Raw genomic sequence first — 25078 nt, 5'->3', positions numbered from 1 at the left:
TTAATCTTTAATATCTAACATTATTGTTTTAGGGAAACCAAGAATATGAAGTTAGTTACATAAAAATATGTACACATGGGCAGCGCCTGTGCTCAGCGGGTAGGGCACCGGCCCCATATGCCGAGGGTGGCGGGATCAAACCCAGCCCCCGCCAAACTGCAACAAAAAAATAGCCGGGCGTTGTGGCTGGCGCCTGTAGTCCCAGCTACTTGGGAGGCTGAGTCAAGAGAATCACCTAAGCCCAAGGATTTGGAGGTTGCTGTGAGCTGTGTGATGCCATGGCACTCTACCTAGGGCGATCAGGTGAGACTCTGTCTCTACAAAAAAAAAAAAAAAAAAAAATATGTACACATAAAAAGTAGATCTCCAATTTCACAGGAAAAAAATTCAAGAATAACTTCTAGAACGGTCAAGTTTTTTGTTTTAATTATAATAAAAGTCTTGATCATCTCTTATTAGCTCTGTAACTTATATATTTAAATCAAATAAATATTATGAGACAACTGTTACAATTTATAAATTTAAGGAGCCATTATTGAGTCAGTAAATTCTTTTGTGAGTGGGTGTGTCTTTTCTCCTACCAACTAATGAAGCAGCAATATCCATTCGTTTACTTTTATTAGTAGATGATACGCTGCTGCAAACAATAATTCTCCCTCCTGCCCCACGCTCCCGTGTGTATACATGTGAGTTGGTTAGAAGGCATCAACAATCTCTTTAGTAATCAATAAATTGAGCTAGGCTTGGGCTTTCTGTGAAGCCTGGTGCCTGTATGAATCAAGTGATCTGACCAATCTTCAGTGGCAAGAACCCTCCAGATTGCTTCCTCAAAGGCTGCTGTGACAGTTGCGGCATCTTTGCACTTGTTTCAAAGTAAGGATAGTCACTATTGTCCCCGTACCAGGCCAGGCCCTCTTCTGTAGACCCCTGCCAGTCATTTATGTCAATCTTGTTACCCCAAATCACAAAAGGAAAGCTTTCAGGCTCTTTCGCATCTACAGAATATATGAATTCTTTCTTCTGGTTACTCACGTTCTGGAAGCTTTGTGTATTATCGACGCTAAAAGTAAGCAGGCAACAGTCAGAACCTCTGTAAAATGGCATCTGCAGGCTTTGACCACTGTGTCCCAAATGTGCTTAGTAACCAAATGTCCACCCACCTCCAAATCTTTATTTAAAAATTCCATGCCTATTGTACGGAACAGGTGGGTATCAAATGTATTAGTTACGTATCTGTTCATAAGAGAAATCTTCCCAACTCCACCATCTCCAAGGAGAATTACTTTAAAGAGTGATGATTTTCTGGCTATTGTTAATCTCAAGAGCTTTCACTTCAGAACCCTTAATTGTCCAGTTTAAGTGTCATTGTCTCCTACGGTTATTGAGAAGATTCACTCAGACTAGGAGGGAAAGTGTTTCATCACAATGCCAGGCTCCTCACAGGAGTACAAGAAGTTTCTTGTAGCCACACAGAGGACACCCTGGGAACTACGTGACCGGCCTGTCTGGTGCAGTGAGGACGGAAAGAGGGCTGAGGACCTGGCGGGCAGGAGGCAGTCCTGCTCCCAGATGCAGCTGCTCCTGTCCCTTCACTGTAGTTTTAATTTGTAATTCCCTAATGACTGGTGATGTCAAACATCTCTTCATGTGCTTATTTGCCATGGGTATATGTATTTGGTGAAGTGAGTGTTTACATTTTCATGATTTTAAAAATAGGTTTTTAACCATTTTACCATAAGGACATTTGCACTAGATTATTTATCACAGCTCAATTCACAATCGCCAAGATGTGGAATCAACCAAAGTGCCCATCACCCCATGAATGAATTAATAAACTATTGTATATGTGTACCATGGAATACTATACAACCATAAAAAGATGGAGACTTTATATGTATTAACCTGCTGTTATGTAATGGACACAATGTAGGGGTACATGCCACACCTCTTGGGTAAAGGGCTCAGCTACAACTTGGGCTTTACCAACAAACGCAAAGAATGTAACCTAATCATTCACATCTTCATATTAATCTGAAATAAACAGAAATAAAAATAGGTTTTTAAGAACATTTTGGCATTTTATCAGTGTAACCTGGCTTATTGTATCCTCAATGAATCCCCAACAATAAAAAAAAAAAAAAAAAAGAACATTTCTGCATTTTGATAGTTCTTCGCATATTCTGGAGACAAATTCTTTGTTAGCTATGTGATTTCCTAGTATTTCCACCCAATCTTTGGCTTGTCCTTTTGTTCTCTTATCTGTATCTTTTGTAGAATAAAAATTTCTAATTTTTATCAAGTCTAATTTTTCAATTAAAATAACTTTTTGTTTTTTTGTTTTTTAGAGATGTAGTTTAACTCTGTTGCCCACCTTGGAGTCCAGTGGCATGATTACAGCTCACTACAGCCTCAAACTCCTGGGCTTAAGTGATCCTCCCACCTCAAACTCCCAAGTAGCTGGGACTACAGGTGCCAGCATCATCCATCCTGTTGGCTAATTTTTGGGGCAGAATGGGTAAAGACGAGGTCTTGCTATGTTGCCTAAGGTAGTCTCAAACTCCTGACCTGAAGTGATCCTACTACCTTGGCCTCCCAAAGTGATGGAATCTATAGACGTGAGCCACTGTGCCTTGCCCTGGATTCATTTTCCAATTCTAAAAAAGTAAATTGAGTCTGTAGTCTAAGCTACTTGGCAAGCTAAAGCAAGAGGATCACTTGAGCCAAGGAGTTGGAGGCCAGCCTGGGCATCATAGCAAAGCTCTGTCTCTAAAGAAATTATGTTTTTTAAAAAAAGGATTCTGCTTCTCATGTATTATCTAAGAAATACTTCCCTAAACCAAGTTCACACATATTCTCCTATGTTTCCTACTAAAAATTAAAAAATTTTTACCTTCTACTTTTTGATTTCTGATCCATTTTGAGTTAATTTTCGTATATAGTCTGAGGTCAAGGTTCTTTTCTGACACACAAATGTCTAGTTTTCCCAGCGTGATTTGTTGCAAAGATCATCCAAGCGGTCTCAGTGTAATCCCAAAGGCCTTTATAAGTGGAATGCAGGGAGGTCAGAGTCAGGGAAGGAGGGGCACTGACAGGAGCAGGGTTGGAGTGAAGCTGCTGCTGGAAGTACCAGGAACCAAGAATGCCGGTGCCTCTGAGTGCTGGAAAAGGCGGGGAGGAGTTCTCCCCCAGGGTCTTTGGAAACAACGCGGCCCTGCCCATACCTGGATATCTTAGCATAAAAGACCCATTTTCACGCTTCTGACGGCCAGACTATGAGATATTCAATTTGTGTTGTATTAAGCCACTACATCTATAGTAATATTTTACAGCAACAGTAGGAAACTAGTATCAAAAACTCCACTGAATTGTCTTTGCGCTTCTGTCAAAACTCAGTTGGTCCTATTCACGTGAAACTATTTATAGATTCTTTTTTTTTTGAAACAGAGTCTCATTATGTTGCCCTTGGTAGAGTGCTATGATATCACAGCTCACAGCAACTTCAAACTCTTGGGCTTAAGTGATTCTCTAGCTTCAGCCTCCTAAGTAGCTGGGACTACAGGTGCCCACCACAACACCCGGCTATTTTTTGTCATAGTTGTCACTGTTGTTTGGCGAAGTGACATTGTGCCAGTTTCCAGAGTAGGCTTTAAGAGGTATTTCATACATCCTCTCTCTGTAGCCTTCCCCATGAGTTAGGCTCGCATAGCCTGCTGGAGGATGAGAGACCCTGTGGAAGAGAGAGAGCCCAGCTGTCCCAGCCAAGACCAGCGCAGACCAGTCAACACTCAGGTATTTAGCCAGGATCAGCATAGGAAAAATGGATTCAGACTTGCCTCAGCCTCTCAAGTAGCTGGGACTACAGGCACCTGCCACAATGCCTAACTATTTTTTGATTGTAATTGTCATTGTTGTTTGGCAGGTCCGGGCTGGGTTCGAACCTGCCAGCCCCGGTGTATGTGGCTGGCGCCCTAGCTGCTGAGGTACAGGCACTGAGCCTGGGTAATCTTAATGGAGCTGTTATTTCATAGAACTGTGGACTGTTTACACCTTAATTCTGGTCTTTTTGTCTTCCCACTGGATGGTCACATTGCAAGTATACATCACAGCTGAAGTTTAGACAGCAGGTGGAGGATCTGGGTTTGGAATCAGAAAACTTCAGTTCAGTACTGGCTTCCTCAGTAAGACTGGGCTTCATTATCAAACAATAACCATTTCTTGAGTGTTGTGTGCAGGCCCTGTGGCTGGGTGCTAGAGGCCCAAGTACCTGCGATGCTTCCCTCAGAGTTGTGCTGGGACAATCAATTCCTAAATGAACAAAAATATATCAGGAAATGAAATTCCAGGCACTGAGATGTACTTTCAGTAGTTTAATTAAGTATAGGAAATGAAACTTGGTTTATTATGAAGCAAGTGGTATAATACAGTGGTTAAGAACTCAACCCAGTAGCTGAATTGCCTGAGCTGAAATCCCAGCTGAAATCCCAGCTCCATGAGGGGATGTTGCCTGGCTTCTTTCTGATTCAGTTTCTTCCATCTATAAAATGGGAATAAGAGGTGTGGTTCTCCTTATGTGGTTGTTGTGGGGAGTAACTGAGTTACTATGTGTGAAACATTTAGAACAATAGCACATAGTCAGTGCTCAGTAAATAGCAGCTCTTACATTTGGGATGGAGAGCACATCAGACCAGGTATTTCCAACATGGATATGACCAAGTATATATCAGAGGGTCGATCTAGCTCTGACAATTTTCTCTCTACTGTAACCACATCATCTGGGTAACCAGATCAATATCCACTTACTCTATTGCTGGAATGTCCTTTCAAGGCTTTATGTGCCACTGGCAAGAATGACACTCCTAGATAGAGGAGGGAGCTCTGGAAGCAACTGCTGGAAAATCCAGACCAGTTTTCCAGGTCCATGAGGAGAACATGGGTAGTTAGTTGGTAACTAGAGACTACTAATTCTGCCTATCATTTTAAGCAAAGTTGTGTATTTGTCTTATTGCTCCAATTATATATGGCTTCTATTCTCAAAGTCTTCACATGGTCCAAGATGGCAGATAGATTTTAAGTCATTCTATCTACATTTTAATTAAATTAATTTATTTACTTTAGAGATAGTCTTGCTCTGTCACCCAGGCTGGAGTGCAGTGGTGTAATCATAGGTCACTGTAATCTGCAAGCCTTCCCAGTAGCTAGGACTACAGGTACGTACCACCATGCCTAGCTACTATCTACATTTAAAATTTTTTCTTGGATGGCCATGGTGGCTCACACCTGCAATCCTAGCACTCTGGGAAGCCATGGGTGGGTTGATCCCTTGAACTCAGGAGTTTGAGACCAGCTTGAGCTAAGTGGAACCCTGTCTGTACTAAATATAGAAAAAATTAGCCTGGTATATTGGTGGGCCCCTGTAGTCCCAAGCTACTCAGGAGGCTGAGGCGGACAGGAGGATGACTTGAACCTAAGAGTTTGAGGTTGCTATGAGCTGGGCTGACCCCATGGCACGCTAGCCTGTGAAACAGAGGGATATTCTGTCTCACAAAAAAAAAAAAAAAAAAAAAATTGTTGTTTTCTTAGTAATTTTTGCAACCTGGGTAAATTAAGGAATTTTTTGCAGTTGCCATTGTTGTTTAGCAGGCTGTGGGCTGGGTTCAAACCTGCCAGCCTCAGTGTTTGTGGCCAGCGCACTAACCACTGAAGTATGGATGCTGAGCCAGGAAATGGCTTTATTTTTAATAAAGCAAATATTTTTCATCATATGTATTCCAAATATCATTTGCCAGTTTATTATGTGTTTGTTCTCGATTCATTTTTCTAACATAAAGACATTTTCCTCTTCAAAGAGAATTCTGCAGGTACCTTTTCCCTACTTGCTATTATAGGTAGTTCAAGAACGTTTTCTGGAAGAAGTGACTTTTGATTCAAAACTCTGTTAAGTGAGAAGCACAAATCAGGTGGAAAGAGAGGAAAGAGTGTCGCCAGCAGCAGGAGCAGCGTGTGCCTCATCTCTTGTTCACAGTATCTTTAGGCACATCTCTACTCACCCTTAGTTGCTGACTGGCTTCCGTGGCCATTTTTCTTCTCCTTTGGCCATTTCGCTCCCACACCTCCGGCTTGCTCCTGCCCCATGCTGGCCTTGACTATTTCCTTCAGCTTAGCTCTCTCACCCTTTTGACAGGTCCATCTCAGTTTTTCAGTCCAAGGTGAGAATTTACTGTGCTAGCTCATTCAGTCCTAGGTTGGCTGAGTAGGGTGGAGGGATGGTGTTATAGAATAGATACTATGAAATAAAATGATGACACTTTTTTTTAAGTAAGAACTTAGGGTAGCAGGCGCCAATAAAAAGGGATGTTTTCTGACATTTATAGTTTAGTATGTACACACCTTCTCTGTCTTTATCTTTTTATTTTATTTATTTATTTATTTAATTAATTTATTTTTTGAGGCAGAGTTTTACTATGTCACCCTCGGTAGAGTGCCATGGCGTTACAGCTTACGGCAACCTCAAATTCTTGGGCATAAGTGATTCTCTTGCCTCAGCTTCCCAGGTAGCTGGAACTACAGGTGCCTATCGTTCTAATCTCTAACATTGATGAAGTTACCTCTTCTAGTTTTCTTACCTGCAAAATGGGACTAATTATACTGGCTGTGATGAACTATGGAAGAATGTTTGTTTGTTTAAAATATTTAACCCATCTTCCTATGAAAGGAGTGTCCTTTCTCCATGTTGAGCTCAGGATTGGCTATTTTTTGGTTGCAGTTGTCATTGTTGTTCAGGAGGCCCAGGCCGGGCTCGAACCCTCCGGCCTTGGTGTATGTGGCCGGTGCCCTACTCACTGAGCTATGGGTGCCGCCTTTTTTTTTTTTTTTTGAGTTAGGGTATCACCCGGTCACCCAGCCTGGAGTACAGTAGCACAATCATAGCTCACTGCAGCCTCGAACTCCTGGGCTCAAGTGATTCTCCCACCTCAGCCTCTTGTGTTGCTGGCACTGCAGGCTTGAGCCACAGAAATTGGTTATTCTCAGTGTTTATGTCAGTGAAGGACATGATGAACACTCACATACTGATCAATGTATCCTTCAGCTTAGGCAAAGTTATGCTGAGGTAAGAACTAATGCTAGAATCTCATTGGCTTAAAATATCTTTTTTAATGCATGTTATATAACCAATGCTAACTGGCATGGGCTCTGCTATCTTCAGCATGTCCTGGAAGGTTAACGAGAGCCCTTATGTGAGACATACTGCTTGCCTGGTAGAAGGAAAAGAGAAAAATGGGGCGGCGCCTGTGGCTCAAAGGAGTAGGGTGCCGGCCCCATATGCAGGAGGTGGCGGGTTCAAACCCAGTCCCGGCCAAAAAAAAAGAGAAAAATGGTGGAACCATCTCTTTCTGAAAGCTGTTTGGAAGGGGTGTGGTTTTCACAGTGGGAAAAGCAATCCCATGGCCAATCCTGAGCTCAATATGGAGAAAGGATACCCCTCTCAGAGGAAGATGGGTTAAATATTTTATTTTCATTTTATTATTTTTTTTATTAAATCATAGCTGTGTACATCAATATGATCATGGGGCATCATACACTTGTTTCATAGAATATTTGACACATTTTCATCTCATTAGTTGACATAGGCCTCCTGGCATCATGCTAGTTACTTTGTCAAGACATTTACATTCCACATTTGCGAAGGCTCACATGTACCTTTGTAAGATGCACCACATGTGTGATCCTTTCAATCCCCCTCCCTTTACCCACCTCCCGGGTTAAATATTTTAAACAAACACTCTCCCATAGTTCATCACAGCTAGTATCATTAGTCCCATTTTGCAGGTGAGAAAACTAAGACTAGAAGAGCTAACTTCATCAATGTTAGAGATTAGAACTCAGCTCTGTCTGGTTTCAAAGTTGGTTCGTGTGGTCTCTTTTTGAGAAGTTTTTAAACATGGTGTGCACATCCAGAATTATAGTTTATTCCAAGTCACAATGACTTCTCATCAGCCCCAGGAACTTCTTCATGAAAATTTCTAGAGCTAAATCAGTTTTGAAATCTTCCTGGAAGGATGTAAAGCTAGAAAGGGGTCAGGCTTGGGGCACTTCCCCCATGAGAGCTGATTGTATTCCATCCAGTAATTTTTTTAAATTGTTGAATTATTTATCTGCTTTATCGGTTTGTAGATCCTTTGGACCAGGATCACCTGTCATCTGTTACCTTCCGCCGGTTTTGTCTTCTTTTGTGTGTGTGTGTGTGTGTGTGTGTGTGTGTGTGTGTGTATGTGTCTGAGTTCCTTAGCTTTTTGTCAAAGAAATTTTTGAAATTTCTAGATTGCACTGGATATTTATATTCACAAACATTATTAGTGGGATAGAGAGTGTAATCCAGCTGCTTTTGCCACTTTTATATTGAGACAGTGAATAGAGAATCTTGGAGATGAGAGGGGCTGTGCAGTAGTTACAGAGAACCCTTCTCCGTGTTTGTAAGGATCTGTTCATTTCCCTCACCCTTGGTGTTTCAGGTCCTCTGGTTCCCAAGTGCACGGTGCTGTATGATAACAACGGGTAGGTTTTGACTGGCCAGGATTATGCGTGTCCATCATAGGGTGAGGCCAGTGATTCGTCCAGGACAGTCGACTGAGAGTTCACTCGCCTCACTCCAGTCCAGGCCCGGTGCCCATTACGCATTTATCCTAACTCCACTGCTTGAAAATGTCCCAGACAAGCTCACCTGGGAGAATCACCTGCCTCCCCCTCCCCCGCAGACGTGTGGAAGAACGCGGAGGGCCTCCCAGCCCTGAGACTTCGCTCCGCTGGGAGGCGAAGGTCCAGGTTACTGTGTGCGAGAGTCCGGCCCAGGCTTGTGTGCGGAAGACCGAGAGAGGGAGCGGAGTGTGCCTGTGTCAGGCGGGCGGGTCCATATCCGGGTGGACCGGGTGGGTGGGGCCGCCCCCTCCCTCCAGGGCCCGAGGTGTGTTGGGGGCGGGGAGTGAAGCGCAGAGATTCCCCGTCGCCCCTTCGGATCCAAGAAGGGCTGGGGCAGAAGGAACGCCAGAGTGACAGGGCGTGGATTCAGGGCGTGCCCACCTTGCGGCTCGGCACCGGGCAGTGCCGCCGGCCAACGGGCCTGAGCGGCCGCGGGGATACGAAGAAGGAGCAGGAGGAACCCCAGGAGGGCTCGCCTAACCAGCCACCCGCTCCGAACTTGCCGGGGAAACTAGTGCGGAGGGAGGGGCCGGGCCCTGGCCGCAGCAAGAGGAGGGGCGGCCGCAGCTGCATTCAGCCCCGCTGGCTTCCTTCCCAGCTCTCCTTTGCCGCCTCCTCCTCTTCCTCCTGTATGAGTCAGGCATTTCCCGGGGATTTGAAGCAGCCACGCGCGGCCCGGGCGCCCGGAGCTGTAGCAGCAGAAGCACAGCCGCCGCGGCGGGGACCCGCGTCCCGGGCGCTCCCGGACCATGGAGAAGGCGGCCCAGGGCGCAGACGGCGGCGGGGGCAGCAACAGCAGCAGCCGCAGCAGCAGCCGCGCCACCTCGGCGGGCTCCTCGCCCTCCTGCTCCCTGGCGGGCCGGGGGGTCTCCAGCCGGTCGGTGGCGGCTGGGCTTGGAGGCGGGGGAAGCCGCAGCAGCCCCGGCTCGGTGGCCGCTAGCCCGTCCGGGGGAGGCGGCCGCCGGAGGGAGCTGGCGCTCGAGGGCGTGCTCAGCAAATACACTAACCTCCTCCAGGGATGGCAGAACAGGTAACGCGCCCGCCGCCTGCGCCACCGCGCGCCCCGCCGTGTGTTTCTGTGTATTTGTGCGTGTGTGCGCGCGCGCGCGATGCTGCCGCCGGCGACCCGGGTGCTGCCTCCGCTCGGTGCCCTTCCTGCGTCCCTGCTCCGGTCCAGGTGGGGTGCTCCGGGCGCGGCGCGCGGTGGCCCCATCCCGAGACCGCTCCGCAGGGGCGAGGAGCGAGGCGAGAGTCCTGCTTTTCTTCTGCGTTGGCACCTGCACAGCCTGGAGTGGCAGGAGGTCACGCTGGTCCCTGTGCTCTGTCTGCGCTGTTTCTCGCACCCCTGAAGAATGACTGAGAAAGGGGGGTACAGGCTGGGAAAGCGTTAGCGTGTCTGGGCCGGTGACAGCAGTTGTCTCTGGAACATAGTTCATTTTAAACTTTGGTGTTTAAAAACGTCAACACCACTAACAGAAAGCCTGCCACTTCTCAGCCTCAGTGCCCTCCTCCCCGGTTTGTGGTTTACAGTCTCCAATCTTTGTGAGGGAAGGGGCGGGAGGAGAGCGAGAGAGAGAGGCCTTTGCCTTCAAAATGGACAGATTGCTGTTTAAATTATTATTTCCTCTTCAGGTGCCTCTCGAAGGTCCCTGCTCACTTTCCCCTCAGCTGGGAAGACTAACTGTGGACACGTGGGAAGATGGGATGTCGAGGAGAGAAGTTCTCAGGCGCTCACTCGGGGGTGCGGCCTGCGTGGGGACTAGCGCGGGGAAGAAGACAGGAACAGATGTGGCACGGCTGTTTGCTTTTTGTTTTTTTCACTTTGTCAAAAACAAGCCAGAGGGAAATACAAATGCCTGTGCCAGGAGAACAATCCTGGGGTGGGATCCTTTGTCCTGTCTTTATTACCCCTTGGATCTTCATGGATACGGGGCTCCTGATGAAGTTTGAGATCTGGGTCTCTCCCTGGAACGCCCTGCTGGGTAGACTCTTCCTGCCGGTTGTTTGGAAGCGTTCAGATTGCTTCCAACTGAAGCGTAGCGGGCAGTTGGTTATGGGGAACCTAACTTGGAGGAAGGTGTCTTTCGAAGTAGGGAAACCCAGTTGTTTCTGTACTGATATTCTAGATACAGAACTTTCCCGGTCACCCGGGTTTCCCTGGAGGTCTGTTATTCTGTTAGTGGAAGTTGCGCTTCACTGTTGAAGCCTTTTATTTCTCAAAATAGCCCCAGTGCCTGCTGTTGCCTCTCCCTTTCCCTCAATTTGTGAAAGCTGAAAGAGAACCGGCAGAGTGTGTAGGACAAGGAAGCTGGAGATGACTAAACCTGATTTCAGCTCTTGGTAGTTGTTAATGACAACTCAAGGTGCCCGGTCAGTGACAGCGTTTTGTGGGTGTGTCAGCCACTTTTCATGCTTTTTCTTCAAGTAGCTTATGAGGCCAACAGAACTTTTAGTTATAGTTATTTTACTTGCTTGGGAATAGTATTTTACCTGAAATGTATATTAAAGGGTTTGTTCTTTGTGAGTGGAGTTAGGAGGAATTGGAGTAACATTCTCTTGCATCATTTTAAACCCACTGTGTAGTTTAGATTGGTGGCAAGTTTGAGAAGAGGCAGCGCTGAGTAGTAACAATGCGTACGTGGTTGCAGGGCACCTGGGTGAGAGGCAGTACGGTGTACGTTCCTGAGCGTGGCTAAGTGAGATCTCCTCTTTATTGAGTTTGTGTGCTGTGATTTATAGCTCTCTGCCTCTGCCAGTGTTTATTCTGACCACAGTAGACGCACTGTTTTCCAGGTTTACCACTGACTCCAAAAGCATTGTCTGTAATAGTTAATGTCTCAGTGTCAGGGTTTATATTTCCCACATTGTGTTCCCTGAACCATGTCCCAGCGTCCATTAGTGGTCTGGAGAGGATTTATGGTGACTCTGTGATTGCACATTTCTCCCTTCTCTAGGGTCTTATAAAGGGAAAGAGGCACAGAGAAAAGGAAGAGAGGAGAGGATGAAAATAGAAATTCGGAAAATGTATTTATTCGTTCATTTATTTATTCAGAGATAATTTATTGAGCACCTACTATGTGCCAGGCACTATTCTAGGAGCTAGAACTACTACAGTGAACAAAAAATATCCCATGAGTGATATTTCATGAAGTAGCAGAGAAACTTAGCATTAAAGAGGAGAATGAACCTACCCTGCTCCCAAGAAATGCTTTGGTGTAAATAGGTGGGCTAACTGGTTCATGTGGTCTTTCTTTTTGGGCCTCATATCATCTTCTTTTGGCATCTCCTTCCCCCACCTCAGTTGCCTGCAGTTAATGATAAATCTCCAGCTGTCAAGTTCTTAGAGCATCTTCCCAGGCTGCTGTGCTATTGGTAAGACTCTTCACAGCTCCCAGGACTTGACACCAATTACCCTCTAATGCTTTTTACTCTGCTGTTTTCTTGCATGTCCTCAAGTTGCTGTAAAGCTTATATTTGAACATTCAGCATCACATTCTGCCTTTATTTGTAGCACTCTCAGCCCCATCGCCACACTGTTAGCAAGGCAGTTTGGGCCACAATACAAAATAAATAACATAAAGAGAAGTCCCAGAGTAAGACCAGGCCTCTGATCCTATTCATTGGATGGGCTTGTGAAATAATCAGAGTATGAGGAAAACATGTATTAAGGGTTTTTTTTTAAAATTCAGATCTTGTTTATTTGGGATTTGTGAATTCTTATTGGGCTCCTATTTAAGATTACTTTTTTTTTTTAAATTAAGTCTTTTGTACATAGATCATATATACATTTATGCCAATTTCAGTGTGTTGATTATTTGTACAAATTGGAGTGCTTACATCATACTAATCAGCATAGCTTTCACCTCATTTACCCAATTATAGCATTAGGACATTTGTGTTCTACACATGATAGATCCAACTGGTACTTGCAATGTGCTCCATAGTTGTGGTCCCCCTACTATCCTCTACTGTTCCTCCCTCCCATTATTATAGACATTTAAAGACAATATTTTGGACATAATGCATTTTATAGATTTATAGGATGACATTGAAGAGTAAATGCATCAAACCAATGAACAAAAAAAAATTTCAGAAAGTGTCAAGCGCTATGAAGGTTAAAAAAAGGGTGATGAGATAAAGGCAAGTACTTATAGGAATAATTTTAAGTGTACATCTAATGACTTTATTGTTATGTACTTTTTATCTAGAGCACTGTTACCACTCATATTTTTGGTTTTTGTACAGAGTGGACCAGGGGGGATAGTGAACCCCAAGAATTTGGGGAAGCAGATCATGTAACACCTTGTGGGCTAGGATAAGAATTTCAGACTGTGTTCTGGTTCCCCAGAAGTGTGTTAGGTGGGGAGGTGACACAATCTGATCAGTTCACTCTGGCTACTGTGTAGAGATGAGATCTTCAAGAGACCAGAGCATGAAAAAGAAAGACCAGTTAGGAGGCCATTCCAGTTAGGGGATACTGAGGGCTTGACTTGGGAGGGAAGGGGAATTGAGAGAAGGAACAGATCTGGTGTGGAAAGGATGGATATTGCTAATGGAGTGCATATGGAGGTGAGGGAAAGGGAGGGGCCAAGGATAACTCTTGAGTTGTAGGCCTGAGAGGCTGGAAATTGATGATCACAGGACAGGAATATGTTTGTGGGCTGGCTGAGACAGAGCCCACAATTCTGTTTGGGCCATGTTCAGTTCAAAATGCCCATCCCTAGCAAGAAACTGGCTGTTTGAATTCTCATTTGGCTTAAGGCTAATCTTATTCTCAAACCAAAATGGAACTACTTTGGGGTTGCTCATAAAATTATGTGTTTGAGGAAATAATTTCTAAATTGGACCTAGAAATTATTATATTTAAATATTTGAAGGTCAGCATTGCCATTGTCTGTTTATTATCTGGAGAAAAGAGGACACTGGAAATACGGAACCAACCTCCAGTTCTTTTTTTTTTTTCTTTGTGGGGTTGTATAAATTCAGTAAAATATTGAAAGGAAATCTTGACTTAAGTGAGGAAGACAAGTGTTGGCAAAAGAAAAAACCTCAGGCCACTGGTGGATGTTTGTTTGGGGAGCAAGAATAGAGAGGACTTTGGGTTCACAACTTGACATCAACAATTAGCACACGTGTGACCTTGGGTCAGTTTCTGATTTGCTCTGGGCTTTAGTTTTCTATTTGGTTAAATGGGGGAAAACAACGTTACGCTTCTCATTAGTTCAATCTGCTCATTTGAGAGTACTGGTGTGTAAGGGACAGAGAATAGAGCCAGCAGGATACTGAGAAATACTGAAAAATGGTTGCTGTTATTGCTATTAACTTTTTCCTTCTTAAATGGACCCTTTCTCTCCCATAAAATTTTTGGTTTTCATTTTTGAGTGCTGTGGTTACCCTAGGACCATAGTAACATAATTATTTCAGAGTTCTTTGGGGAGAAGACACTGACTTCATTTTGAAGGGATCAATTTATTTTATTTTATTTTTATTTTTATTAGAGATGGGGGTCTGGCTATGGTGTCCAGGTTGGTCTTGAACTCCTGGGCTCGAATGATCCTCTGCATCAGTCTCCCAAGTGGCTGGGAATATAGGTATGTTCCTCCATACCTGACTTGGAGGGATCCATTTAAGTTTAAAACTTAAACTCTCCTCTCCAGCCTCTAGTCCCTCGCTTCCATCTCTGCTTTATTTCTCTCCACATTCCTTGCTACCTCTGACATCATCTAGATTTTACTGTTTTTTTTTTTTTTTTTTGTTTCTCTGCACTAGAATGTAAGCTTCAGGAGGACAGAGAATTCAGTCTGTCTTGGTCACTGCTGTATCCCCAATGTCAAGAGCAAAGTCTGGCATACAATAAGGGTGAAGTAAGTATTACTGAATGAATAAGAAAATAAATAAATGACAGAGAAGAAATCAAAGGCTCAGTTCTAGTTTGGTGAATGTTAATCATTATTAATATTATAATTCTTGGTTCTGTCCCTGGTCATTATGAGGTCCTTGTGTTAATGTTTATAATTTCCCCTGCTCTCTGCAGCTATCAGTCTTTGTCTGCAGGGTCTGGGAATCTGACTTTTCTTTTGTCATGCATATCCTGACTTAGGGTCTACCTCATCCCACCCAGGTGGGCTGTTAGCCACCCAAATCCAGGGCTTGCTTTTGACTCTATCTGGATTAATAACATATTTTGAGGATGCAGGTGTTTAGCCTCCAATATTTTGGGACCACTTGTCTCATTTAACAAAGTCACTTGGGCATATAAATTCTAAAGCCACACTGAATTAAAATGGATGTTTTTGAGCATTCCAATAATTTTAAAGGCTGATTGGTGATATTTGGGTTGAAAACCACTGTTCTCGGTTTTATATTCTTGCCTGCATGAGCTTAAGAAGCGTGTTTGCACATCTTGTATAGTCTACTAGAGACTGCGCACTAAAATCCTTTAGGGACATAAGATTGCTTCACTGACAGTAATAATAGAGGGATGGTTGTCTAGGTTACGAAACAGTGTATAATGTGATATATTCACTTATGGGTCAGACTATTTTTTGAGCACCTGCTTTGCATTAACCACTCTTGGCAGGGTCTAGCCTCTTTGTCCTTTTAAAGTATGAGGTCTGATAACTAAGTTCATGAACTTGCTACTGTGCGCTTACATCGGCAGCACTGTACAAACAGCTTGGAAAGGTTTCAAGGTTTCATAACCTTGGTATATCAGTTTGTCAAAGTTGTGTTTGTGTTGATGTATAATGGTGTCCTGCTGAGTGGTTTGTGTTCATTATTGTGTGGTTTTGTGTCCCGTTGCAAAATGTTGGTGCTTAATAGAGCAATGAACAAACATTAAATTTCTTATTAAACTTGGTAAGAGTGGAAGTGAAATCAGGAACATGTAAAGGAAAAAGCAGTTTACAAATGGATTAAATGTTTTTCCGAGGGGAGAGAGAACGTGTCACTGATGAAGAGATGACAGGGTGGCCAGTAATGAGCAGAACTGAGGAAAATATTGGAAAAATTCACTGAATTGTGCATCAAATTGTTGACTGACTATGGGAACTATAGCAGACCAAGTAAACACTGATAGAGAAATAGGAAATTTAACTGAAACTCTTGGCACGAGAAAGGTGCGGCTCTTGCATCACGACAATGCACAGCAAATAACCATATTCAAACACCCTCCCTACTCAAGCCATCTACCCCCCAATGACTTTTTTCTTTACTCGAAGAAAAAAGAAATATTGAAAGGAAGATATTTTGATGATATTCAATGACTTTTTATGATGATAAAGGATGATAAAGGATGATATTTTGATGATATTCAGGACGACAAAGGTAGTCAGTGATAGATGGCCATTCACTGAAAAGAGTTCCAAAATTGCTTTGTAGGGTGGATGAGGTTTTGGCATCAGTTCACAGCTTCCCAAGGGGAGCACTTTGAAGATGACCATACTGATATTCCGCAGTGAGGTATGTAGCACTTTTTCCAGGATGAGTTTGAGAACCTCATTGTCAGACCTTGTATATGTGTTTTTGAGATTTAGACCAAAATAGCCACCGTGGTTTTCTTTGGTGGTGGGATTATGGGTAATTTTTATTTTCTTCTCTTTCTTCTTTCCTAAGGGGTTGAATCTGTTTTGCAGTTTGAAAAAGTAGTTGAGAAAAAGGGAATCTGCTGGTACCTTTTCATGTAATCTCTGAATAACTGAGTTTCGGGTGGTAAATTTGAAGCCTATCATACATTGAAAAAAGCAAATCTTAAGTGTACAAAGTTCAATAAATTTTCACCAACAGAACATACCAAGGTTAAGAAGAGTAGCCACTACCCCACTTCCCCCATCCCCCTAATCACGTAGAATATCTGCGTTCTGACCTCAACACCGCAGAGTAGTTTGGTCTTCTTTGAACTTTGTATTGTACAGTATGTGATCCTTGGGCTCTTTCTTTGGGTGTGGGCTTCTTTCTCTTAACATTGTTTGTGAGGCTTGTTCCTATGTCTGTGCATAGTTGAGATCTGTTTGTTTTCACTACCGCTTGGTCTTCCATTGTGTCAATATACTAAATACACGTGTATCTGTTGTAGGTTGATATTTGAGTTCTTTTTCGTTTTTTTTTGAGACAGACTCTCATTTTGTCACCCTCAGTAGAGTGCTTTGAAGTCACAGCTCACAGCAACCTTAAACTCTTGGGCTTAACTCTCTTGCCTCAGCCTCCCAAGTAGCTGGGACTACAGGTGCCCACCACAACTCTCAGCTGTTTGTTGTTGTTGTTGTTGTAGTTATTGTTGTTTAGCAGGCCCAGGCCGGGTTTGAACCTGCCAGTCCTGGTATATGTGGCTGGTGCCCTAACCATTGAGCGATGGGCACCGAGCCAATATTTGAGTTCTTCAAGGTTTTTAACTCTGTCCAACAGAGCTGCTATGAACATTCTAGGACCCGTGTTTTGGAGATTGTATGTACACATTTCTGGATTTATGCACAGAAGGGGGAATATGGGGATATTTTGTTTGCAAATGTCCGGTTTATTAGATACTGGCAGAGAGTTTTCCATAGTGGTTGTATCTGTTAATACTCCCTTTGGAAATATATGAGGGCTGTGGGTGCTCCCCATTCTCATCCACACTTGGTAGAGTCGCCTGCTTTTATGTTAGCCACTCTGGTGATTTTAATTTGCTTTTTCCTGATGACTAATGAAGTTGAACCCCTTTTCAGGTATTTATTAGCCGTTTGGATGTCAGGTTTTGTGAGTTGCAAATCAAGTTCTTTGCCCATTTAACTGTTGAGTGTCTGCCTTTTTCTTGTTCACTTTTAAGCTATCTTTACCTATTTTCTGCGTGCAAGTCCTTTGATGAGTGCATGTATGTGTACACATATGCATGGGAACTGTATGTGTGGAAGGAGACACCTTCTTTCTCTCTGTGGTTTGCCATTTCATCTCTTGCTAGCGTCTTGATGAATCTGAACTGGTGATTTCAATGTGGTCACATGATGCAGTTTTTTGCCTTTTATGGTTTTTGACTTCTGTTTAGGAAATCTTTGCCTACTACTGGTAATGAAGATATTTTCTGATGTTTTCCTTGAGACAAAAAACGGCTTTTATTAATTTGAATGTTTATGATCAGTTTGAGTTGCTATCAGGGGAACAAGGATTGCTGGTGGAAGCAATACTAGATTTAAAACTTTCTGTCTGTATTAGTTTCCTATGGCCCTTATAACAAATCACTATAAACTTGATGGCTTAAAACAGTGCAAATTTATTCTCCCAAAGTTCTGGAGGCCAGAAGTTTTAAATTAGTTTCACTGGGCCAAAATCAAGGTGATGGCAGGACAAGGTGTTGACGTGCTATCTCTGGTGACTCTAAGGGAAAATCCATTTCTTACTTTTTTATTTTTTATTATTATTATTTTTTATTAGTATTAGATCATAGCTGTGTACATTAATGCGGTCATGGGGCACCATGCACTGGTTTTATAAACAGTTCGACACATTTTCATCACACTGGTTAACATAGCATTCCTGGCATTTTCTTAGTTATTGTGTTAAGACAGTTATATTCTGCATTCACTAAGCTTCACATGTACCCTTGTAAGATGCACCACAGGTGTAATCCCACCAATCACCCTCCGTCTGCCCAACTTCCCCCCTCCCTCCCGTCCATCTCCCCCTTCCCTATATTCTTAGGTTATAACTTGGTTAGAACTTTCATGTGAAAGCCATAAATTAGTTTCATAGTAGGGCTGACTACATTGGATACCTCCATTTCTTACTTTTTGCAGCTTCTGGTGGCTGGCAGCATTCCTTGGCTTGTACCCGCATCACTTCAGTCTCTGTCTCTGTCTTTATATCACTGTCTTCTGTGTGTGTCAAATTTCCCTCTATCTCCCTCTTAGAACTCCTGTAATTGCCAGATAATCTAGGATAATTTTCCCATCTCAAGATCCTTAACTTAATCATACTTGCTACAAGTCAAAGTCTTTGACATGTAAGTCAACAGTCAGAAGTTCCAGGGATTAGTATGAGGGTGTCTTGGGTTAGGGAAGGGCCTTACTCAGACTCCCATACGTAGTTCTGAGATGGTTTTGAGATCTCTGACTCCCTTCTCCATCCACCTTTCCCACAACTTCAGTGGTTACTGTGGTGACAGGCATCCTTCTCATTCATGGAGGGCCCAGGTTTACCATTGTGATTGTAAGTGGGCTTGTTAGGAAGGGTTGGTGGATGCATTCATTTCTGCCTATTTGACAGACCTCTCTGGCAAATGTAAGGTAGGTAATATTGTGAGGGAAATTGTTTCTAATGCCCATAAGTAAACCTAATTTCCTTTAGCGAGTAAAGCAGAGTTTCTTTAGGGTATCTTTAACTACTTTTGAGCAATGCAAAGCATGCATGTAATAATCTGTGGTTCCCATTTATTATCATAATGACTCATTAGCCTGAAGACTTTTTTAAAAAGGTATAATTAACTTGAAATAAATGTACAGGTCTTAGGCATTCTGTTTGATGGGTTTTGACAATTGTTGATACTGTATAACCAGGGATCTAAAAGGTACAGAATGTTCTCCTCCCCTCCTCCAAAAGTTTCCGTGTGCTTCATTCCAGCCGATTACCCTTCTGCTGTAATTCCCCCCTCATTTCCATCTTTTACCATGAAATAGTTTTGTCTGTTCTTGGGTTTCATACAAGTGGAATCATACAAGATAGCCTTTTTGGAATCTGGTGTATTTAGCTCAGCTGAATGTTCTGAGATTCATACATGTGGCTGTGCCTATCAGTAATTTATAATTCATTTCTTTTTGTTGTCGCGTGGTATTCTGTCCTGTGAGTACGTCACAATTCATTTATCCATTCACATGGACATTGGGGCTTTTTCCAGGTTTTACGAGTGCAGATAAAGCTGCTCTTTGGGTGCAAGTCTTTGCATGGACATATGCTTTCATTTCTCTCGGGTAAATACCTAGGATTAGAATTGCTGGGTCATAGGGTAGGTGAATCCTACCGAGAAGGTCCTAAACTGTTCTCCAAAGTGGCTAAACCACTTCACATTCTTACCAACAGTGTAGAGGTGAACGGACTGCTCCCCATCCTGGCCAACTTTGTGTTGCTACCTGGAGAACTTTGGTAAGCAGGGACTGCCTTTTCCTCCAATGAGTGGCATTGCATCTGTGAGGGCAGTTTGTAGGACTACAGGCGGGTGACGTTAGGTGGCCTTCCTTACCTTTCCAACTTTGCCTCCTTTTTGCCAAGTGAACTTGAGCAAGTTAAACATTTTTTTTTTTTTTTTTTTTTTTTGTGGTTTTTGGCCGGGGCTGGGTTTGAACCCGCCACCTCTGGCATATAGGACGAGCGCCCTACTCCTTGAGCCATAGGCGCTGCCCCTTGAGCAAGTTATTTAACTCTTTGGGCCTCAGTTTTTTTGTCTGTGATGTGATACTAACCCTGTAGTGTTGCTGTGAGGCTACTACAGGCACTGGTCTCAGAACAGGGCACAGAGAGTCCTCTGCAGAAGTTTGTGGACTGGGAGTTTTGTATTTTATTTACACAGACCAATGAGTAGCTTCCCAGAATCTGGAGCGTACACTGGTGGCTGCTCAGCAGATCTGCAGGTGTGGCTTAGTCTTTCTTCCCTTTGCATCAGGACCTGGTTGACTTAAAGGATTTGATTCTCCCAGGGGATTGCAGTCTACACTGGCTGCCTATCTTGTGGTTCCTCACAGTCTGTTTGTGGACATTTGTGTGAGGACTGGGGGAAGGAAGAAGCAATGTGGGGCGTGGTGTCCTGAAAGAAAGGGTGAAATGATAGTGCCGGAAACGTGGGAGGCTTTTTGCAGTTCTGCCTGGCTCCTAGTGATGTGATTTGGGGTCTGGCCAAGGCAAAATTAAAAAGAAAGCCATCCAGAATTTGAATTTTGATAAGCCAGACTGGATTGAATATGGTCACAGCCCAGAAAAAAAGTGCTTTATTTGTGCCTTATGCAGTGATATCAATAATAATGATAAAAGTAAGAAACATTATCCACAGCCTTTTGATACAAGTCTATTCTGTGAAGGTCAAAGAAGGCAGCTGAGCCATGAATAACTCTTTCTTCCTGCGTTGTAGTTTTTAGGAGACTATTTATGTTTTTGTGTGGTTTGGTCGCTTTCTATAAATACATTGATGAAAATATGAAGAGTCGAAAGGCAATCAATATCAGTTTCTCGTAACTCTTTTCCAGGATGTTCTAAGCATTTATCTGCAAGGCCAGTTATGTGGTCAATGATGTGATCAGGCGTGTGTGCAGGGTTGGGGAGCCTCCTGGGCTGGGCTGGGGTTCAGGATCCCCCTGTGTGAGTACCATGGCTCTGCCTGGGCCCTGTGTTCAGGGGAGTTCAGTACGTTAGGTGACAGATACAAATGTCCCTCCACTTGCCTTGGCAGTTGTTGCTCCATCAGAGCCATGTGGGCTGCTGACAACACTATAACAGTTTACCTGGGCTTTCTGTTTGAGTCTGGGAAGAATCTGGAAACTTCTCAAAGCCTGAGTGAGCTGGCAGCATCATCCCACAGACATGCTCCTTTTTGCATGTAATTAGGCCTAGTGGAATGTTTATAGCCCAAGTATTTGTTGAGCATGTTTTGTGTATATGCCAAATACCACGGGAGAAGCAGGAAACAGCAGAGGAAATGCATAGGCCGTCGTAAAAGCTGCCAGTCTGTAACAGGGGTAGGCAGATGTCTTCTGTAAAGGACCAGATGGTGTGGACTATATAGTCTCCATGGCAACTAACCAGCTCTCCCATTGTAAACACCTGAGTGTGTCTATGTTCCAATAAAACTTTATTTACAAAATAAGCAATGGATGAGACATAGCTTTCAGGATGTAGTTTGACCGTCCCTAGCCTAAAATAACACCCAGATCCCTTATGCAAGTAGTCAAGGTAGCCTCGTGCTGAGAGTGTAGACTCTGAGGTCCAACAGCCTGTGTTTGAATGCTGGCGCTGCTCTTTACTACCTGTGTGACCTTGGACATGCTTTTTAACCTCTCTGTATCCGGTTTCTTTATCTTGAAAATGGGGATGATATAGTTAGCTGTGTCATAGAGTTTTGCGGATCAACTGAGAAGCTGTGTGTAGAGGGCTTAGGGCAATGGATGGTATTAGAAAGCACCATTAGATGCCGGCTGCTGTTGCCATCAGAGTGGTGGGTGCTGCTGTGGAGGAAGCACCAGCTCCCCCAGCATTATAGGACAAAAGTGCCAGTTGAAGGAAGGCCTTCTAGAATGTTAAAGAGAGTTTCTCATGCAGACAAGGGCTTGAGTAGGGCTTCCCTGGTCACAGCCTTTGTGAGTGTGAAGCTTTGGCAGCATGAAAGGAGTAGATTTGTTGTGGCTGGAACGCAGGCTGCATGTGGGGTATTGGCCAGAGATGAGACTGTGAAACATACACCACCAGGCTGTAAAGGCCCTTTCCTGAAGGACCTCCTAAGCCACTGACACCACAAGTCACAAAATGTCTGTGTTACCACAAGAGGAACACTGGCCCTGTGACTATTTGCAGGCCCAAGAAGCTTCAAACGCTGTATGTGTATTATTCAATTTAATCTTTAAAATGACATGGGGGTGTCACAGATTTATCCATTTTCTACTTCTTCTGTAGTCATAGAACTCTAGTTTTAACTAGATTCATGCCATTCAAATAAAACTATATTTGCATCCATTTGCAGTATGGATGGCCATGAGATTATAATCTAGACAAAAACAGTTGTCACAGGATAATTTCCTGGAACCTTCTTTGTACTCTTCCTACTTTTTACTTTTCTCTTGGAATATAGACACGATCTGAAACTGGAATATAGACATGATAGCTGAAATCCAGCAGCCTTCTTGAACCCTGAGGTGACTGGGATGAAGGCCATTAAGACAGAAGAAAACCAGCTCAGCGCCTGTAGCTCAGTGGTTAGGGTGCCAACCACATACACCAGAGTTGGCAGGTTCGAACCCAGCCCAGCCCGGGCCTGCCAAATAACAATGACAACTACAACCAAAAAATAGCTGGGCATTGTGGCAGGCGCCTGTAGTCCCAGCTACTTGGGAGGCTGAGGCAAAAGAATCGCTTAAGTCCGAGAGTTGGAGGTTGCTGTGAGTTGTGATGCTACTGCACTCTACCCAGGGAGACATAGTGAGACTCTGTCTCAAAAAAAAAAAAATAGAAGATAGAAGAAACCTGGCCTCAGAGGACTTTGTGGATCAGAGCCACCTCACACACATCCTGGGCTGAAACTTCTGGAATTTTCTGGGAGGAGGAATAAGCTTTTGTAACTCACTATTCACAGCCAGATCTAACCCCAATTGATACAGATAGAATCCCTATTTAACAAATGAAGAAACTGGGGCACAGAGTGACATAATTTGCATAGTTAATAAATTGTGGAGCCAGGATTTGTCTGACTCCAAGGCTATTTTCATTTTACTACCTTGGGAAGAACTTGGAGACTTTCTGCCCTTTCATTTTATAGACGAGATCACTGAGGGCTTTGCCTCAGGATAAAACAGGACCAGCTTATTCCACTGCAAGATAATCATTATTCATTTTTTTCTCCTCTTTCTCTCCAGCCATGGCCTTCTCAAAGAAGGAGCCCCCTTATTTTAATTAGCAATGCCATAGCGCTCCCTTGGGCAGAATCTTTTTCTGCGAGTAGGTTGCGTTTGGTGGTTTTTGTCTGGTTAGAAACTCTAACTGCTTCAGGGCTGTGTGTTGAGAGCGTTGTCCTTAGATGACCTTGCCAACTCTTGCCACCTCTGGGCTGGTCCTCAGTGATGCCTTTCCTCGCCTGTGTGTCCTTTCTGCACTTGGGAGGTTTGGGCAGGGTGAGGGGGCGCTTTGGCTCTGTGACTGTCCGTAAGTACTGACAGATGAATCTTGATTGACTCAGAAGCCGCCTAATTCATTAACCTCAGAGTGAGGACTTGGTCTGAAATAGGATCGTGTGTTTGCAGAATGCACTTTGCTTTTGGGATTCTTATGTGTCTGAGTTCCGCCCTATTACTAATACCATAAAAATGGGCTTTCCGACCCCCTTGGCTGACCACACAGCACAGAGAAGTTCTGTGCTGACTCACTTAGTATATTTATCCCTAAAAAGTTCAACAGAACAAAAGCCAGTCTGTGCTGGTAAGTGCTGTTGAGTGAACATTGTAGTACGTATACGGTATAACATTTCATATTGGGGTCTTTCTTTGCTGTAGCAAATTTCTTTGTGGTAATTTTCATTAGCTTGGCTAGTCTGAGCCTTTTTCTTTTTATGAGAAGTCTCCAGCTGATACCTTGGCTCAAAGTACATCGTAACACCATTACAGTCGCTTAGTTAATTTGGAATTTCCTGTAACTGAAATTTCTCTGTCAAACATCAGTTTTTGTGATTTCTTTGAAGTCAGCTGAAACTCAGGAAAATGAATTTAAAAGCCAAACTCCATGTTTTTTTCTCATGTTGAAATAACAGCGAAAGCTATTTTTCTGGATTAGACATAAAGATGTGCTTTCGAAAATCTCTGTATCAAAGAAAGGTTACTAAATTCAAGTTTAAATTTGGATGAAGTTTTTTTTTTAATAAAAGCAAAACATGACCTAACTTGGATGAAACTGAATTGTAGTTATTCATGTCATGGAATTGTCTGAATTTCTGTTTATCTAAATGCTTACTTCCTTTTCCTTTTAGGTATTGTAGTGTTATTGATATTTTTAGTATATTTTGTTTTGTTTGTTTCCGTCTTTATTTTTGCTTCGTTTCTTAGTTTAAAACTTTAAATTTAGGCCAGGCGAGGTGGCTCGTATCTGTAACCCTGCTCACTGCAGCCTTGAACTCCTGGGCTCAGGCCATCTTCCTGCCCCAGTCTCTCAAGTAGCTGGGACTACAGGTGCGTACCACCATACCTGGGTGATATTTAAAAAATTTTTTTTGTAGAGATGGAGGGGTTTCACTATGTTGCCCATGGTAGCCGTGAACTCCAGGCCTCAAGGAATCCTCTTACCTTGACCTCCCAAACTGCTAGGATTATAAGCATGAGCCTATTAATTTGTTGTTAATTGGATTGTTTTCCTACTGTTGAGTTTTGAGAGTTTTCTTCTAAGAAGAAGGAATCAGTCCATTTCTTATGATTTTTTTTTTCTTTTTTTTTTTGAGACAGAGTCTTACTGTGTTACCCTCGGTAGAATGCTGTGGCATTACACCTCACAGCAATGTCAAACTCCTGGGCTTAAGCGATTCTCTTGCCTTAGCCTCCCTACTAGCTGGGACTACAGGTGCCTGCCACAATGCCCGGCTATTTTTTTGGTTGCAGTTGTCATTGTTGTTTAGCAGGCCTGGGCTGGGCTCAAACCACCACCTTCAGTGTAGGTGGCCATTGCCCAACTCACTGAG

At 43.5% G+C, this 25078-nt stretch overlaps 1 protein-coding gene and 1 pseudogene across 3 annotated transcripts in view; one reads left to right on the top strand and one right to left on the bottom strand.

The window, feature by feature from the left end:
• Positions 1-724: 724 nt before the first annotated feature.
• On the bottom strand, positions 725-6132 carry LOC128591366 (ras-related protein Rab-9A-like; annotated as a pseudogene).
• Positions 6133-8978: 2846 nt separating this feature from the next.
• OSBPL10 (oxysterol binding protein like 10) overlaps positions 8979-25078 on the top strand; it is a 351945-nt gene continuing 335845 nt past the window's right edge. For 2 of the 3 annotated variants that reach the window (XM_053600064.1, XM_053600063.1), the window contains exon 1: positions 8979-9724. In XM_053600064.1, coding sequence (XP_053456039.1) covers positions 9444-9724 — 281 coding nt within the window. In that variant the 5' untranslated portion in view covers positions 8979-9443. The remainder of the gene's footprint in view (positions 9725-25078) is intronic. The other variant, XM_053600065.1, reaches the window with a different exon arrangement.

Source organism: Nycticebus coucang, chromosome 8 (assembly GCF_027406575.1).
Source record: "Nycticebus coucang isolate mNycCou1 chromosome 8, mNycCou1.pri, whole genome shotgun sequence".
Lineage (NCBI taxonomy): Eukaryota > Metazoa > Chordata > Mammalia > Primates > Lorisidae > Nycticebus > Nycticebus coucang.
This window is presented reverse-complemented; position numbering and strand designations above follow the sequence as displayed.